This window comes from Lepeophtheirus salmonis, chromosome 7 (genome assembly GCF_016086655.4).
Source record: "Lepeophtheirus salmonis chromosome 7, UVic_Lsal_1.4, whole genome shotgun sequence".
NCBI classification, from domain to species: domain Eukaryota; kingdom Metazoa; phylum Arthropoda; class Copepoda; order Siphonostomatoida; family Caligidae; genus Lepeophtheirus; species Lepeophtheirus salmonis.
In genome coordinates this window covers 21,127,001-21,143,992 of record NC_052137.2, presented here as the reverse complement: position 1 = coordinate 21,143,992, position 16,992 = coordinate 21,127,001, and the positions used below count along the sequence as shown (strand labels likewise).

The 16,992-nt window shown below is 29.5% G+C and overlaps 3 protein-coding genes and 1 long non-coding RNA gene across 5 annotated transcripts; 2 read left to right on the top strand and 2 right to left on the bottom strand.

Moving 5' to 3' along the window:
* Positions 1-7,261: 7,261 nt before the first annotated feature.
* Positions 7,262-9,036, bottom strand: LOC121121605 (5'-AMP-activated protein kinase subunit beta-2). Of its 2 annotated transcripts, none has more exons than XM_040716568.2 (3): positions 8,686-9,036; positions 8,110-8,460; positions 7,262-7,804 (listed from the first exon to the last, which is right to left on the bottom strand). In XM_040716568.2, exons 1-3 carry the CDS (start codon positions 9,034-9,036, stop codon positions 7,616-7,618), a joined length of 891 nt encoding a protein of 296 aa, XP_040572502.1. In that variant the 3' UTR covers positions 7,262-7,615. The 2 variants fall into 2 exon arrangements, with proteins under 2 accessions (XP_040572502.1, XP_071746200.1); XM_071890099.1 differs by having other exon boundaries at positions 8,110-8,465; positions 8,691-9,036.
* Positions 8,337-11,633, top strand: LOC121121988 (uncharacterized). The gene is made up of 2 exons (XR_011781202.1): positions 8,337-8,465; positions 8,691-11,633. It is a non-coding gene; the product is annotated as an uncharacterized lncRNA (long non-coding RNA).
* Positions 11,634-13,464: 1,831 nt separating this feature from the next.
* Positions 13,465-14,189, top strand: mRpS17 (mitochondrial ribosomal protein S17). Its single transcript, XM_040716044.2, has 2 exons — positions 13,465-13,665; positions 13,750-14,189. The coding sequence occupies exons 1-2, from the start codon at positions 13,546-13,548 to the stop codon at positions 14,119-14,121; spliced, it is 492 nt and encodes a 163-aa protein (XP_040571978.1). The 5' UTR covers positions 13,465-13,545; the 3' UTR covers positions 14,122-14,189.
* Positions 14,190-14,193: 4 nt separating this feature from the next.
* On the bottom strand, positions 14,194-16,991 carry LOC121121172 (FIGNL1-interacting regulator of recombination and mitosis). The gene is made up of 3 exons (XM_040716042.2): positions 16,672-16,991; positions 16,220-16,612; positions 14,194-16,156 (listed from the first exon to the last, which is right to left on the bottom strand). The coding sequence occupies exons 1-3, from the start codon at positions 16,794-16,796 to the stop codon at positions 14,266-14,268; spliced, it is 2,409 nt and encodes an 802-aa protein (XP_040571976.1). The 5' UTR covers positions 16,797-16,991; the 3' UTR covers positions 14,194-14,265.
* Position 16,992: the final 1 nt, after the last annotated feature.

Here is a 16,992-nt window from a genome sequence, read left to right as displayed (position 1 = left end):
CCGTTTTTTTATCAATCAGATGACTAATTTTACAGCCTTGGACAATAAAAATGTCTGCCATCTTCACAAAAATTAAAATTCAAAGTTTAATAAATCTAAAGACTGAAACAGCTCTTAATAATAATATATAAACTTATTCATTCATAGTACATTCAAGAGAGTAAATAGGTATATTAAAGGATCCCACAAATATCTTCACTTATTCAAACACCCTCAATCAAAACATGACTAGGGATGCGACTAATTTTACTGGGACTACTAAAACTTTAATTAGTCCCTGACTAGGAATAGGATGTGGAGAGAATAAACTTGTAATATTTAAATCCCACGGAGCCCCGACTTATTCACACACAACCGTGGGAGATACCAGTGGGGTTTATCGGATTGCATTGCAGTACGAAATGTACACAGATGAGATATTATTAAATTATTCGATTTAAAAATTTGCTAATTGGTGAATATTCATTTTAAAAACATTTTTAAGAGCGGAAAGGTTGTTTTCTAGTGAGGACATTATCTCCTCTTCCCTTTCCGTTGAACCGGACCTTGTATATTATACATTCTACACACCCATTTATAAAAATATGTACATCATTTAAAAATATTTATAAAAATAAAATAAAACGGAAAAATAACAAATTACTTGTTACAAAAACAACTTACCTGTAAACAGGTTTCATAGAAAGAAAGTCTACAAAGAACGTTCGACACCTAAGGCATGTATGTTTTTGTGATTATTATAGTTTTAAAAAAAACATACTTTAAAAGCTATATGTTAAATGCTGTTTTGAAATCTAATAATGCTCCAAACTCTTATTTTATTAATCCTAGACATTGTTAGTTAATTCCTTTCAATTATCTTTTTTTTCAATCAAATAATAGATAAACGTTACAAGCCATTCATTTCTTGAAAAAAGAAGTCAATATAATCCTAACTATTTGTTAGCAACTTCTCACATCACTTTCTTTCAATAAATCGAAAATATTTTATTTGAATGATACATTAATTTCTACGGACTGTTTCTTATTTTCTTGAACTTGTGTTATCAAGTGTTTTAAATCTTTCATTTATTAATTCACTCTACTGGTCGAATAATGATAGTAGAAAATAATTGTGGGAAATATATAATCATATTAAGTTCATTCAATTAGAAAATATGCGTATGTACCACAGAAAAAGAAATACAATTTTTATTGACAGTTTGGCATTATATATTAGTAAATACTAATTCAGTAGTAGATTCAAATTTTCAGACTGCTGCAATGAACTGCTCCTTGAAGAAGAGGAATGTTATTTTCAACGTCAACTAAAGGGAAGAAGTTGATTATTCAACTTTTTAATAGATGATCAGATTTGAATAAATTTGAAAATAGCGAAATTGTTCGAATAAACTCTTGAATAAGTAGTTGGTAACTGATATGTTTAAAATATTTAATTTTTATCATTAGAATATATGATGAATAACTATATAAACATTTAATTTTAGTTTTTTGCTTTATATTTCCAGTTACATTTTAGTTAATTCGTGAAACATACCTATGTCTAATGGTATCACATAAATACAGAGCATTACTCCGCTCAAGAAATCCTGAACGCACTCGACCAAGAGTAGAATTGAGGGTCGACATCGTAGTAATTCTTTACTTTATCATTGCTAGAGACGGAGCAGGATTTGTGATTATTTTATAGCTGTTATTATTATTTTTTAATTCTTGAAGAGAGAAATCTAAGTGTAAAGTATTAATTAGTGTGAATGCTCATCAAAAACGGAGAGTAATACTGAGGATTTGGTGGGGAGTTATAGGTGTAAGTTTTTTGTTGGAGTAGAATTGATGATCGAAATCGGAGTAACTCCTTCCTATATATCTTGCCATACAAGGAGTTAGAATTTCGTTTATTTCCTTCATCCCACGCTGTTTTAGTTAATCTAATAAAACGTCTCAACAGCTAAGCTGCTCTCCTTCCAAACATTCTTCATATTGTCAGGGTGGCCACATTTTATGTTTCAGTTAGCAATCATGACGTTTTATTAGATTAGCTGCAAGCAACCATGAGAGCAAGGAAATGGACACAAATCCCAATCTGAATCTAGCAAGGACATAGGCAGGAAGTACTAATATATCGATCATAAGTCTTATCTGAGTCCAGCAAAAACTTATGATTACAAATCCACAGCAAATCTTTAATGTAACTCTCCGTCTTTTATGAACACACACGAAAGATCAATCAGGTTTTGAATATAATTGAATCAAGCAGGAATATATTATCACTATTCAGGAATTAAATAATAATGACAACAGCTAAGGAAAACGAAGGGAAAAACATATTATTGGCTAATATTTTCCATAGGGTGCCAAATTGATTCAGATTGACCCTGTTCGATTGCATGGTTGATAACAATACCATACAAATGAAATTTAAATATTAAAAAAAAAAACAAGAGTAGGGAGAATCGTCACCCTTCATCCATTCGCCTTTTTTATCAACTGACTTTTCCTGATGCCCACAAAGGAGTAACTGAATCTAACTGACTCGAAGATGAAGCTATAAAATCGACTGGAATTATGTAGGTACTCAAAGATTCGCTCGCAACTGCGAATTATAATTTAAGACAAATGATTGAAATTTAATATTGTAATAATAAATCCTACAAGACTTACTAGGCCCATTTATCAAGCTGTGTATACCACCGGGCCTTAAAAATATATGTCTCTCCCTAAGGTTATTATATAATTATTGGTGGGCAACTTCCCAAATATAAAAGGGAGGATTACATAGTGCTTTAGAACTTCACTAAATTAATCACCTTGGATTGGAGTTCGCGATGAAAATCTAAATGTAAGTGTCTCAAAAATAGAGCAAATAAAGTATTTCTGTTACAAAATGCCGATTTACGGAGAGAAAAAAACTTGCAAGAGGCATGTACGGAAATATAGAAGTGGTTTGGGAATTCCCATTCATTACTTAAATCGAAGAAATCAAATTAGTGTTATATATATTTAATTTAGATAAATTCTTAACATTTCACCAAGTCTATTTTTTTTTTTTTTCAATCCATTGCTTCGTTTAATTGCACCATTTGCTAGAAAATGAGTCATCTCAAGATAGCCTTCAAAATTACAAATGAAGTGTAATGGATCAAATATAAATTATAATGGACTTAAAAACATTTATATATCTAATATCCCGTAAAGTTTCCATTTAATCTGTTCTGAGACGTACATCAATTTCAACCCGACATTAGCACCTTTAATCTTTATTGGTCTTTTTTAGTTCTTTGTCTTAATTTTTACCCTCTCTTTTTTTTCAATAATTCTCATATATTGTCTGGAGAGTGTGGGAAGATATCGAATTTCCTATACCAAAATCTGTGATTTAATAAAATATGATACTTCAATAAAACTACACAACTTTCTTAAACATCAAGAGAATTGATTTAAATTTTCAGGAATTACAGAATACAATAATGTGTAAAAGTTGATATTTTTAAAATTGAATTGAATAATATGAAATTCGGATATATGAATATCTTCCCACGCTCTCCAGAAAATTAGTAATAGATATTTTAAAAAAAAAGGAGATGTTAAAAATTAAGACAAAGTACTTGCGTATTGTGCAGTAATAAAGATTGAAGGTGCTAATGTTGGGTTAAAATTTATGTACTTCGGATAGACGGATTGGATATAAACTTTACAAGATACTAGATAAGTACATGCATTAATGTCCATTATACCTTTTATTTGATCCATTACAACATATTTGTGATTTTAAAGGCTATCTTGAGATGACTTATTTTCTAGTGAATGGTGCAATTAAACAAACCAACGGAGCAAGAAAAAAAAAAAGACTAAATAAACTATATTTTAGCCAGCCTCAAAGATAATAATTATAATAAACCCCATAATCTAGAAAAGAAGATGTCTTCGGAAAAAATAGTCAAAAATCTACCTCTTATGGGCAATAAGAAAATGAACGTCAAAATGAACGCCGTTCATATTTTTTTTCCGTTCGTCGTTCATTTTTTCCCCGTTTGTCGTTCAAAAATGAACGGAAAGAGTGAATACCGTTCGTTTTTCCGTTCAATGGTCAAGTCTGGTATAACTACATTGTTATTTCTTTGATCAAAAATGACTGTCTTTACATTCAAACATATATTTATAAATACAAAAAAAAAATTGCTTTATAAATGTAAATAATCTTTTCAACAAATAGTATAATCAAAAACTTATATTATGTTCTAGATATTTTAAGCATTTAGTTGAAAATTCATAAAAATGGAATATAATATTAGATGTACAAAAATGGGTAATTATCATTTTTAGTTTATTGGTAATACTTATATTAAACTTGGACATTTCTAACTTATCCTTCGAAATGTCGAGCTCTCATAGGCTAACCATTTGCATTTTGGTAAAATAGGATAACGAACAAATTTTGAAAAAGTTTAAGAGGTCCCCTAAAGGCCTTGAAGTTTTGAACATGGACAACTTTTTTTAGATTTTCTACAATTATTTTTCTAAATGAAGCCAGATAATAATATTTAGTTAATTTGATAACTTTTTTTAGTTAAAAAATATTCTTTTTAGTTTTTTCCTGATTTATTATCTTCCATTGAATCATAGATCCATCTTCATTTTTTTAATTAAACATAAATATTAACAAATATTTATTATAAAAAAATATATAATATTATTAGACGTACTCTGAATCTTTCATTTAATTTTTCTTAAGAAGCTTTTTTCGCAACAGTATTGGTGGCTGTCGTAAAATGTCTCTCAATAAATGTTTGATACCCCAATCCTCAGGCAGTTAGTAAATACATTTTACCTGTGCCTCATCAGCTCCAGACGCCAATTTGAAACACAGAAAAGTTTTAAATATAATAACAGATAAGGTTAATAATTTTTTCCGTCAGGTCTCCCAACAATTTGCCATCCCAAGGTAGAGTTAATATAGATTCAGGATCAAACTTTTCTTTCATGTTATTTCTATTTTATCCTCTCATGTATCTGCCGATCTTGAAGTCCTGAATATTTTTCCCAAGACCTTTGGTGCAAGTAAAAAGACATTTCGATCTGATATATTCGCTTTGTATACCAATTCAGTATTGAAAATACTTTGTATTCTCTCTTTTCTCTAAATAATCATTTTCAATAATTTCACTGTATTTTCCTCATCACTATCATGGTAAGTTATCAGTTTATTTCTTAAGCTCATGTTGTCCGCTGTATTATTTACATATGTTGTGTACAAGTTTTAACTTTTATAAGCAATCATACAAGTTGCAACCGAAAAATGAGATGACTAATTTTGAAAGAAGGTCTTTGGAATGAGTATAATGTGATAATTAAATATTCAATGGATGTTCGGGATGTTAATGGTGTAATTTTGGACTATTTTAATCAAAATATATAAGTATTCTGTGGCATATTATAAAGTTCAAATGTCCACAATTATGTTACTCATAAATACATAATAACAATGTGATTTTAATGGATCAACAATAAACGATAATATAAATGTATAGTTGGTTGTTAAAATGACTCATGTTGGGATTAAATGATGCATTTTAAAACAAATAAATAGTAACTTGTACAATTTGGTTAACCACGTTGTACAAACTTGTACAAACGATATTTATATTTTTTAGTGTCTGGTTTTTGGAATTTTTTAGAAAAAAATTACAATTTTTCCTTTTTTTTAGAAAATAAATCCTTAAAACAAAATTTGTACATTCATTCTGACGAATTAAATTTTTACTCCTATTATTTTTTAGTACAGGACAAAAATTCATTGTAGTTATAACAGCTTTTTAAAAAACTAATACAAGCCTTAAATGAAGGATGAGTGTCCGTCTAATAATATTAAATATTTTGTATTATAAACATTCAGCAATGGTTCTGTTTAATTAAATGAATGAAAATAGATAATGTACGCAATGATAAGTTCATATTTTTTTTTCTTTCATTCCTACTCCATTTTCAATGGAAGAAAATAAATTTAGAAAAAGCAACAATTATAGTTATTTAATATAATTTGCTAATGTAAAAATAGTTATAAAATAAAAGAAATATTAAAGGACTTTTTTTGGAAAATAATTAAAGAAGACAAATTTTGGGAAAAAAACATCTATAACCTCTACAACAATTTCATAATTGTTCAAATTTGTCAGTAGTCCCTTTTTGACAAAATACAAATTTTTAGCCTATGAGAGCTTAATATTTATTTCGTCTACCCTTTATAGATGATAGAGGAAGAAGGTAAAACATTTTTTAGGGATATCTCTGGATACACTTCGTGGCGTTATCAAGTTGGTCTAAGAGATCTTCCCCCAAAAAAAAAAAAAATCAAACGGACACTCATGACGCTGAACGGTAATTTTCACCTGACTTTATAATGGCGTATACTTTTCCTATGGACATGCCTACAAAACCATACATAAATCATGTTACTATCTCATGAAGTACAGTTATATATAAAAATGAGTAGAAATATCGTTTTAAAAACGTAATACACACATTCAATTATCTTGAAATTTATGTTATTGGCTAATTTGGACCTTGATAGAATTTATAAATGTAGACGTGGATAGGGAATTGAAATTTAATCGAGCCTCACATTGTGGAAATAAATGAACATTTACTAACTAAAATTAAAATGGATAAAATCTAATATTATGACCTGAGTTTCATTTTTTTCTGCTTGAAGCAATTCAATGGAGAATAATTAAAGGTATCATAGCTTCAAGAGTTTTTGAATTTCGAACTAAGATTTTTATATACATTATTATTTTAGAATATTTTACTATACAAGGAAAAATATTTTTATTTTGAACAATTATTCACATATTTCTACTACCTAATATAAATATACACACACTTAATGCACCTCCAGGTTCTATTTCTTTCTATCCATGTATAACATCTATAATCTGTACTTTTCTTGAAGTAGGAATAATTTCCTGGAGTATATAGGGAAAAATACCACCTTGTGAAGCAAATGGGCCTCTAATATGTGGCACAAATAAATAAATATTCTTTTTAATTATATAAGTAAGTTTAAGAAATTTAACTGTTCGTAATCTATCCTCTAAATGTTTTTGGATATTACTCATCATATTATTAATTAAATTATATTTACTAATTAAAGTAAATAATTGAAAAGATTAACACATGAATTGATATTTGAACAAATGAAAGCAAAACTTTGCTTATTCGTCAAAATATTTCCTCACCTTCTTGTAACAAAGAAAAAAATATATAAAGAAGAATCTGCTTGACTTGAATTGTGTTTTGAATGGTAGTAATATCCATTTCAAAGGACATAAGTCAAATAAATTTATTAATGCGGAAAGAGAGATGAATTACATACAAAAAAAAACTAATTTTTTTTCTCGAAGCGAAAAAGTCAAAGGCGGAAGCTAGTTATATAAATATAAACTTAATAGAATGGAGAGAAAAAACAAAAAATCTGATTCACGTAAGAGCCTTACATAATAAATAAATTTAAATTCAAACAATGAAATTAATATAAAAAAATTACAAAAACAAACTTGTTGAGGTAACAAATCATGGATGCATGTATTTATAGCCCAGAATGTATATTTGTGTGTATTTAATGTTTTTCATTAGCAACTCTTGTACCCATGGGCTTATAAAGAAGTGTTGTTACATATTTTTTCCTAAAGCGTTGAGTAGAACTAAGAACTAAAACACCATCTTTGATAGAGAGAGCATATAAATGATTGATCATGACGTGATGAGGCTCGGGAAGTAAAGTAGGTTCGCATGATAATGGAGTATCCTGCAAATAAATTATAAATAATGTAATTTGAAGATATTTGATTGTACAATGTGAGATAGGTAAGTTTTAAATAAAATTAACAAAAGTTAAAATGAAATATCTAAGTTAGCAACAGGCCTAGAAGTCTTAAAATTCATTCAGTCAAAAAATTCCTTTTTAACAACAGTTAATAAATATATAAAAAGAAAATAAGATAAACAAGTCATAGGAAATATGAAGTGTTTTAAACAAAGTAATAGTAATAGTATAGTACTAAATAAATTATCAAAATATTTAACATAACAAAGTCATGAATAACTCATTACCTTATTCAATAGAACATGTAAAAGATGTGGGGGAAGAATGGGTGGCCCTGACCTTAGTTCATTTCCAGTTTGGGGAATTTCTTGGCCAAATGTTGGAGAGTATTTAATAACTCCTTTTGTATGTTTTTGCAACTTTGATACAGCCTCCGAGTCCATATCAAGAGCGTGATAAGCATCAAAGTCCTCTTTTTGAATATGAATTATATTTCTTTCATCACCTTTGTTATCCGATACACAAGGTGTATTCGGATCGGTCAACCATGTACCATCAACAAGGAATTTATATTCATGATCACCTTCCTGTAATTCAGCGAGGGCAGTAAAATCTTTTGAGGATTGTACCATAGGAATCTTCAGTAGTACACATGGATTAAGATAGGTTATTATTTGATATCAAAATAGTATATCAGTGTGTTACAAGGGAAATTTAGGTCTAAATTAAATAAATTATGAATGATCAATTATAGCCTTGTACTGTACTCATCAGTGTAATAAGTATAATTAGCTTAAATGATACAAACAACTAATTATTATGTTTAAAAGTAGATAAAACTATTTTGATATTATTATATTTGCCTTAGCCCAATTATTAAAGGATCCAGACACAAAAACTTCTTTTCCTTTTCCGGAATACTTAAATATTGTCGGAAGGGCCTTTGGAAAATGCATAGCCGCATCATTTTTAGGCTTTTGGCGATAGGATTCTGTTCCTGCCCTAGGACGAATAACCACAGGGAGATCATCCACACAACGATTGGGTTTTGGAGTAGAAGGTGAGGTAATAATGTCTAAAGGCTGTCCTGTTCCTAGATTCATATCCCCAAATGCAATGCCTCTGGATCGACCGAAATGATAACGACCTTGGAGACCACCAACTCCTTTTCTTTTTTCTCCGTTGGAGCCCACATTAGAGCCAGAGTTACCCATTTTCTTGAGTAAAACACGCACTTCTCCTTACATTCACAATAATGATAATTATTATAATATACACTGAGTTAATTTTATCAATGTATGGTATCAATCATGTACCATAGATTGACTGTAATTACTGATTTGTATCTGGATTAGTTTAATATAAGTTGTTTGATTTTTCTATGAATTCTGATGTGTGTGGTGTGAGTGTGAAGCAGATCAAGTCTCTCTCCCTCCTCCCAGCAGCTGAGTCAGAAATACAATATCTTGGCTGCAGAGAGTGCTGCAGTAAAGTGTATAGAATATACTGATAGATAGATACGAAGATACACATCCAAGATGTATAAGTATTATATAAATATACATATATATATGCGCTTCATAATGATAAAATCAATTCGCTAGCCCAAATTCATATAATATTATGTACCTAATCGTTTTCATGAGCCCTCTACTCTGACAAAGGAACTAAGGGGATACGGGTAGAATCATGTTATGTATCTATACGCTATGTCTAACTAGATTATACTTTAATAAAATGCCCATTCGCAACAAGACTAACGAGTGACCCTACAGACTAATATACATATTAGTCTGTAGGCAATAGGCCAAGCCCATTTTTTGCCATTTTATAATGATTTTTCTTCCTTCTTTTCTTACATGTGGGAGAAAAAATCAATTAATGATGATATAAATATTATAATATTAAAACAGTTTGAATTTATGTACACATATTTTAACACTTGTTTTTGTTCCAATTAAAATAATTAAATCAAGTGTATTATGAATTTTAGTCTCTAGGGCACAAAAAGTAAACCCTTATAATTATTAAAAGAATACAAATTATAATAATCTAATCAAATAGTTACGAGTTTCCTTTAAATATAAAACAACTGTATTTCAAAAATTAAAAACAAAACAACTTTTTAACTAATGGCCTACTAATATTGACATTTATGTTACAGATTTATGTAAATTTGTTATAAGAAATAAAAATGAGCAAACACTTAAAGCGTACCTAGCTAATAGCTCTTTAGCTAGTTCTAAAGCGTTAAAAGAAAGTGGTGCATCAAAGACTATTTTGTCATGATTTTTATTATTTGAATGAATTCGAGTTGGATTTTCCCCCGCTAGAGTGCGTTCATGAAGTAACAGCTGAGTAGGTAAATAAATATTAAATACAAATTTTCAAAATTTAAAAGTGATAAGTTATTATTATTAGTAGTATTACTTATAGTTATTACTCTTATTACTAATTAAATATAAATAAGACTGGGGGTACTATATAATAGGGGGGAGAGAGGGGCTCACGACTTATTTTTCACTCTCACAACTTATAGACACTAGTAGCTACGGCTTTTAGGCTTTTAATTCTAGTGACTATCAGGAGAAGGAAGGATGCTAGAGAAAATACCTGGAGATGTACTTGGAACTCCCTAGATCCCAAGGACAGTGTGTTCAGAGGGATTTCATACAATGGATCTTCCTAACAAGCATTCACATATCCACATTTGCCGAATGTTTTCATTGGGATAGCCGAGTCAAACGGCTTCATCTCCTCTCTGCAACGTCAGATTCCGTTCAAGGGATCTTCATTCCTCACTCCCTGGATCAGATATCTCCTAGTAGAGAAGGATCCTTCAGTGGACAGATGCACTTCCCATCGAGATCTGCAATCTTCTTACCTCTTGAATCATTGTCTCTATCTTCAAGAATACATCAAAAAATACTCAAACTTAATTAAAGGCCGTGTGTGACAGAGAACTACTCATTATTTCCCTCAATTCTCAACTCCTTCATTGAAATCCGTATGTCTATTCCTACTCAAGTTAACACTGCTTTGTCTCTTACTATAAAACCTATCTAGATCACGCAGAAATCACTTACCTTTATCACATTTACAAAAATTCTGTTTTTTAGGTGGAGTCAGTGATGTACGGTCTACATAGACAATTTAGAAGCTGTACACTTCAACAAGCTCACCCCTCATTTCCTTATTACTTATGAGTCTCTTTCCACACTCAAAAACAATTGGAAGATGATTATAGAATCTCAAAGATAATGTGCTTCTTTTTTCTCTTAAGTTTGGACTGTAAAGCTTATATTCTGCTATTATATATAAATAGTTATTGTTCCTTGTATGAAATCATCCTATACAATATATTAAAAAACGAAAGACTTTCATTAAAAAAATATTAAAAATACAGTCAGGAACATAAGGAGAACTGTGGGTGTACTATCAAACATTTTTGAGTTCAATCCTCTTAAAGTCAACTCCGGTTCGTCTCCTACTCTAAAGAAAATCTTACCTTAATAAGAGTAAAAAAATCGTTTATTGTCCATTACAATTGTCGTTAAAATTTCCTAACTTATTGAATAGGGAATCCTCTTCTACACTGCTCGTCACATATTGGAATAATACTCTCGTGGATATCTAGGATCTCCACACAAATAAATAATTTGAATATCATTAATAAATGTTTACCATAATAAATTGTTTTATTGAAGATAATAACTAAAATGTAGCGAAATGTTAATGTAATTGTTTCAATTATTGATTGGGCACATTATAAAAAAATTAGATTATCAAATATATTTTTTTTAAATTTAAATTCCCTTATGAGTTCTCCCTTATTTTATTTTTAACTCTTACAAATTCATTCAGCTTTATTTTGGACTCGCAAATGTTATTTCATCCAAGATCTCCAATGGATTGATCGTAATAGGTGAATAGGACAAGCTAATCGAAACAATGTTGTCTCCGAACACGAACGAATACTAAAAATGAAATTGTATATATATATATATAAAAATAAGAATCATAATTCTATAAATAATGTGTGATTAATTTTATTGATCTGATATTGGTTGAATGAATTATGAATAAACTTCAAACTTTTCAAATATCAATCAATTTTTAAATATTTTAATCAGAGTTGCAGCTCGGTCCATGAAAAATAGTTAGCTAAAAAAAAACAAGAAAAATAATTAAATTTGAGTAATTTACGATTGAAGAAATGCATTTATTTATTTTCTCTTGAATAAACAAGAAAAACCTCTATAGTATGCATGACAATTTCATGGTGTTTGTAACCTACCTAAAATATTTAATTTATGACGTCAGAAGATTTACTCAAAAGCGACATCTAGTAAGGATAAGAAGGCAATGTGTGTTATAACTTATAGCTGGTTTCGCTAGTCTGTTTTAATGCTTTAAGTAGCTTTAACATAAAAAAGGGACATAAATTTACTCTCTTAATGAAAATATAAAAATTATTAAACTTATAGAATGACCTCATTATCATTTATAAATCTTATTTTATCATATAGTTTAGGTTATAAATTTTCCATGAACACATTTTAATATTTTTATATGGAGGAAATATTTGGAGAGTAACTTCGATATTAACATCATTTGTTAACTTATTATAATATTTTATTGAACTTAATTATATTATATTATTTATACATTTGAAACAATTGTCTAAACAGTTATTGGAGTGTTTTATTCAATCTCCCTTGTCAATTGTTTTTTTTTTTCATGTCAAGATATTTTATACTAAAAACCTTAATCGAAATCATTTTTGTTTGATGTATAATTGTAAATTAATATTTAGTTGTGAAAGTTTGTGCAATCCGTATTTGTTGGTTTCTTCAGAATAAACATTTAATTGTCTAGGTAGATGTTTAAAAAGTGTTCATATTCTGTTTCTTACTTGTTACATAGCTATTTCTAGCTAGGTAACAATTTTAAATCTGAAATAATACAAAGTTAGCAGAAGAATGACGTTCATTAATATGGAACGCCCTCTTTTTTTTGCTTGACGGGAGTGCAAAATCATTTTATCATATTAGTATAGTCTATTAAGTAAATTGAAACCTATTTATTTAAAAAAGTAATAATTATTCTAATAGTTTGAACATGAAATATTTATTGATTCTGAGGCAAAGAAAATTTATTTTTAATTTAACACATTTTTTATCAAGAAACTCATATATTATGTCCAATATGCATCCAAGCCAATTTCTGCAAATGAGCGAGTGCAAATCAATTTACCGTCAAACTAACTGAGTTTCAAAAATCATCATGGAATAATCACTTACTGAGAAGCCCTTTTTTCAATAAAATGGCATCAAAATTCTTCAATATCTAAGTGATTTTTTTTGTTTCTGAAGCTAACATCCAATTTCCTGCAAATAAAAAAAAGTTTCAAAAATCTTCAACTGCTAATTTTTTATCGAAAAGTTACTTGAATGGACATTTAAGTGTATAAGTACATATTATAATATGTGTTTCATTATACAAGTGGATTAAATTGAAATGGAAATTGCTTAGTTTTAATTTAATTATTTTTTGAAATGGGTAAGATATGAGCTGTTGAAATTTCAATTGACTCAGTCTGTCAATATGAGAAAATTATTTTGCACTTCAGTCCAAATAAGCGTACGCCATCAGAAAAGACTATTATGATTTCAGTGTTCTCTGTTGCAGCCATTTGCAGTCACCCTTTTCGTAAATAAAAGATGGCTACGAACATCCTCAAAAACAAAATCCTTATTGGTAGGGTTCTTCCGGCACTTGCTGGAAATAATAACGTAAAAGTTCAAATTCCTCACTTTGTCTATGATGAATATTTCAAAGCCGTAAGTTTAGCTAATTTGAATTACTGAAATTTAACGGAATACAAATGAATTAGGCTATAGTTAATAGATTAACTCTGATTTCAGTATTTTGAGAAACGAGAAGAGGTCATTGCTTTGGACAAAAAGGCTTTAGCAAAAACAGGAGATACCGTCCTTATATCCAAAATGGAAGGATCTTTTGATAAAAAAGTAACTCATCTAGTAAAAGAAGTTGTTTCTAAACTTGGAGATGTCAAAGATCCATTTACGGGGGAATCAGTGGTCGGATCCAAGTATAGAACTCAAATGAATAAGGAAGATGCTTTATATGGAAAGCGACGCTCCTTCAGAGACTTTGATTACGACACAGCTCCTGAAAGAGGCTGGCAAAGTGGGAAAAGAGACTTTAGTGATAAACCTACTTATAGAAAGTGGCATAATTTTAAGAAGGAGGATCCTTATGCACTTCTTTCATAGTCAGTCAATCTGGATCTTATAACATACTTTTATTGCCCTTCTTATTTAATAAAATTAACTAATTAGAACACGTGTTGTTTATACTTTTATTTAGAAATTATCATAAATGAAACACGTTTCTGCACTAAATAAACTTGAAACCCCTCAAGTCAGTTTCGAGGAAATGCCAGAAATTGATACAATAACTTGCTGTAAGTGTTCTTTAACGTCGTTACAATCAGACTTTTCAAGTTCATTTGCAATACTATCTGCAGCGGAATCTAATATTTTCACAACTTTACTAAATATTTCTTTCCTGTTTCTCGGTGAAGGGTCCCGCTTACGTTTTTTGGTTTGAATCTCTTCTTCATTTTCTCTTACAACCGAGGTGCTTGACTTCGTGAAAAAGTCATACTCTTTAAAGTTATTAATCTTTTGGAAGCTATAATTTATAAATCTTTTATCGCTTAATATTCTCCTATTAGCAAGTATTGATATAACTAGGCATATTCGCTCTTTCACGAAAAAACTTTCAACCTCAGACAAAAAGAATTCCATTATGCTTGCTATATTTGCCTTTGTTTTTCTAGAAATTTGTGTTAGAAAATGAGCACAAGAATGTTGGGATGATGAAAATATTCGAAGAGTTTCCTCCATATTTTCTAATAGAATATTGCTATTATCCACAGTAAAAAATTTGGAAAGTGCCCAATTATAGAGATTAGAAAAAACACATTGGAAGTCATCATCTATAGGCAACTTATTCATTATTTTCTCCCATAGCATTAAAAATAGGTCATCATTGCCGGCACTAGATTTTGAAATAATTCTTAAGCAAAAGTTGAGCTCATTCACATTAATATCAACATTATTTAGAGCATCTCTTAGTTTTGATTCACAGTATCTCGTTAAGTCAGGAAAGTTCTTTTTCGTGCTTGCAAGGATTGACCACAACATAATGTTCGTTTTAAAAGGATATTCTTTCGAAAAAGTTTTAATATCTTCATCGCTTAAAAATGAAAACATTCGCCTTAATGTATCTTCTACAAAACAATTTTTTCCCATATCCATCAAATACACTTTTGTGAGTAACATAAAATGTGAATAACACAGCTCCGATGTTCCAAACCTTGCTATAAAGCATAAACTATCAGCTGCTAAGGTTTGTGTCCAAAAACACGAAGAAAATAAATTTTTGAATAAAATTTTCTCAACAATTCCAAAATCTTCAGGTCCAACACCAGCCAAGAAGGCTTGTACCCGACAAATGATAACCTCATACGAAAATACGATAGATAATGGTTTACCATGAAATTGTATTCCATACAAGAAGTTTTTACTATTCATAACGGGTGAAAATGATTGCAATGAAACAAAAAGAGTTTCAAGTAGGTTTAAACTTGAAAGATTAATCCATTTAGATCGAATGAAGATATTTTCTTCAGGAATTCTATGATATTGTTCCGATAAGTACAAAATTATCAAAAAGAACTCCTCCTTTTCCTGTATATTTTCGGGGTTCTTCGAAAAAATATAATTGGCAAAATTGGAATGAAGGATAAGATCCTTAACAATAAGACAGTTAATCGAAGGAATTTCATGCTCAATTTTATCCTTTATAACTGTAGGTGGAGATGTCTTAATTCTGAATTGTAGCATTAGTATTGAACCAATAAGTTGTACTAAATCCTTGTAATCACTTCCTAAATTATCAGGAAATAATTCACATTGCTGACGAATGATTTTGAGAATAAAGGAAACCATTTGTGATTCTCTCATTACTTTTTTTTCGTTATCACTATCACTCATTTGTAAAATTGATGAAAGAGATTCGTAAGCATAGCGACAAAGTAAACTCAAAGAATTAGTAAAACTATATTGATGTTCAATCAAGTTCGTGGAGTAGGATTTACATAATCTAGCATACAATTTCCAAGTCACTCCAAGTGTTTTGTAGTCTAAATCCCTTAATTGGGCATGATATTCAACACAATCATCAAGAACAGAAGTAAGATATTTTGTGCTTTGGTCAAACGTAAAAATTGTCTCAAGAAGTCTGTAATTATAAATAAATCATATTTAAAAAATAAAATAAAAAATATGAATTAGGAAATAATACCTGGAGTATAAATTAAGATTTTCTCTTATACCATGAAAAAGTTTATTAAGAGAATCTTGTATCGTATTCAAAAGAGCAGTAGAATTATAAATTTCACTACTTTTCTGACAGTGATCGATAGTTAATTTAAATATACGAGGGAAAACTATAATCAAACTATCAAAGTATCGTATATTAGAGCCTTTGAATTCTTTAAACAAGAAATTCATGATACATTGCGTTTTTGAAAATAAGGAAGTGACAAGATTCATCCTTTCATTTATTCTTGTCTCAGATTTTGCCACCATGTCTTCTATCATTTTAAAAGACTTTTTAGATGTATCAAGAACACAGTTTAATACTGGTCTCAGAAGCTTAGAGTCCATATCATCCAAGGAAATTCCTACCAAAACTCTAAGAGTTGATATTTTTATTATAAAAAAATAATAATAAGCATGAAATAAATTAAATACTTTTCCACTATACAATTGTCCAAGCCTTGAATACGCTTTTCAAAGTCATCATGATTCAGCAAATCTATATCAAGATACCATATATCTTCATTGTCCATCTCAAAGCTATCCTCATCTCGAACCATTTCCTACTCCAAGACCAATGAATGAAATAATATTTTGAAAATATTAAATTCAGGCGCTTAAATTAGTGACAGATCCATTCTCTATGACGTCATTTTTAAAAGGTTGAGTGAGTTCCCTCTTTAGTTTTCTTTTTCTTAGTCCCAATCCTATTTTTTTCTCTTTACGACCTTATATTTTAAGCTCCGGCTAGAGATG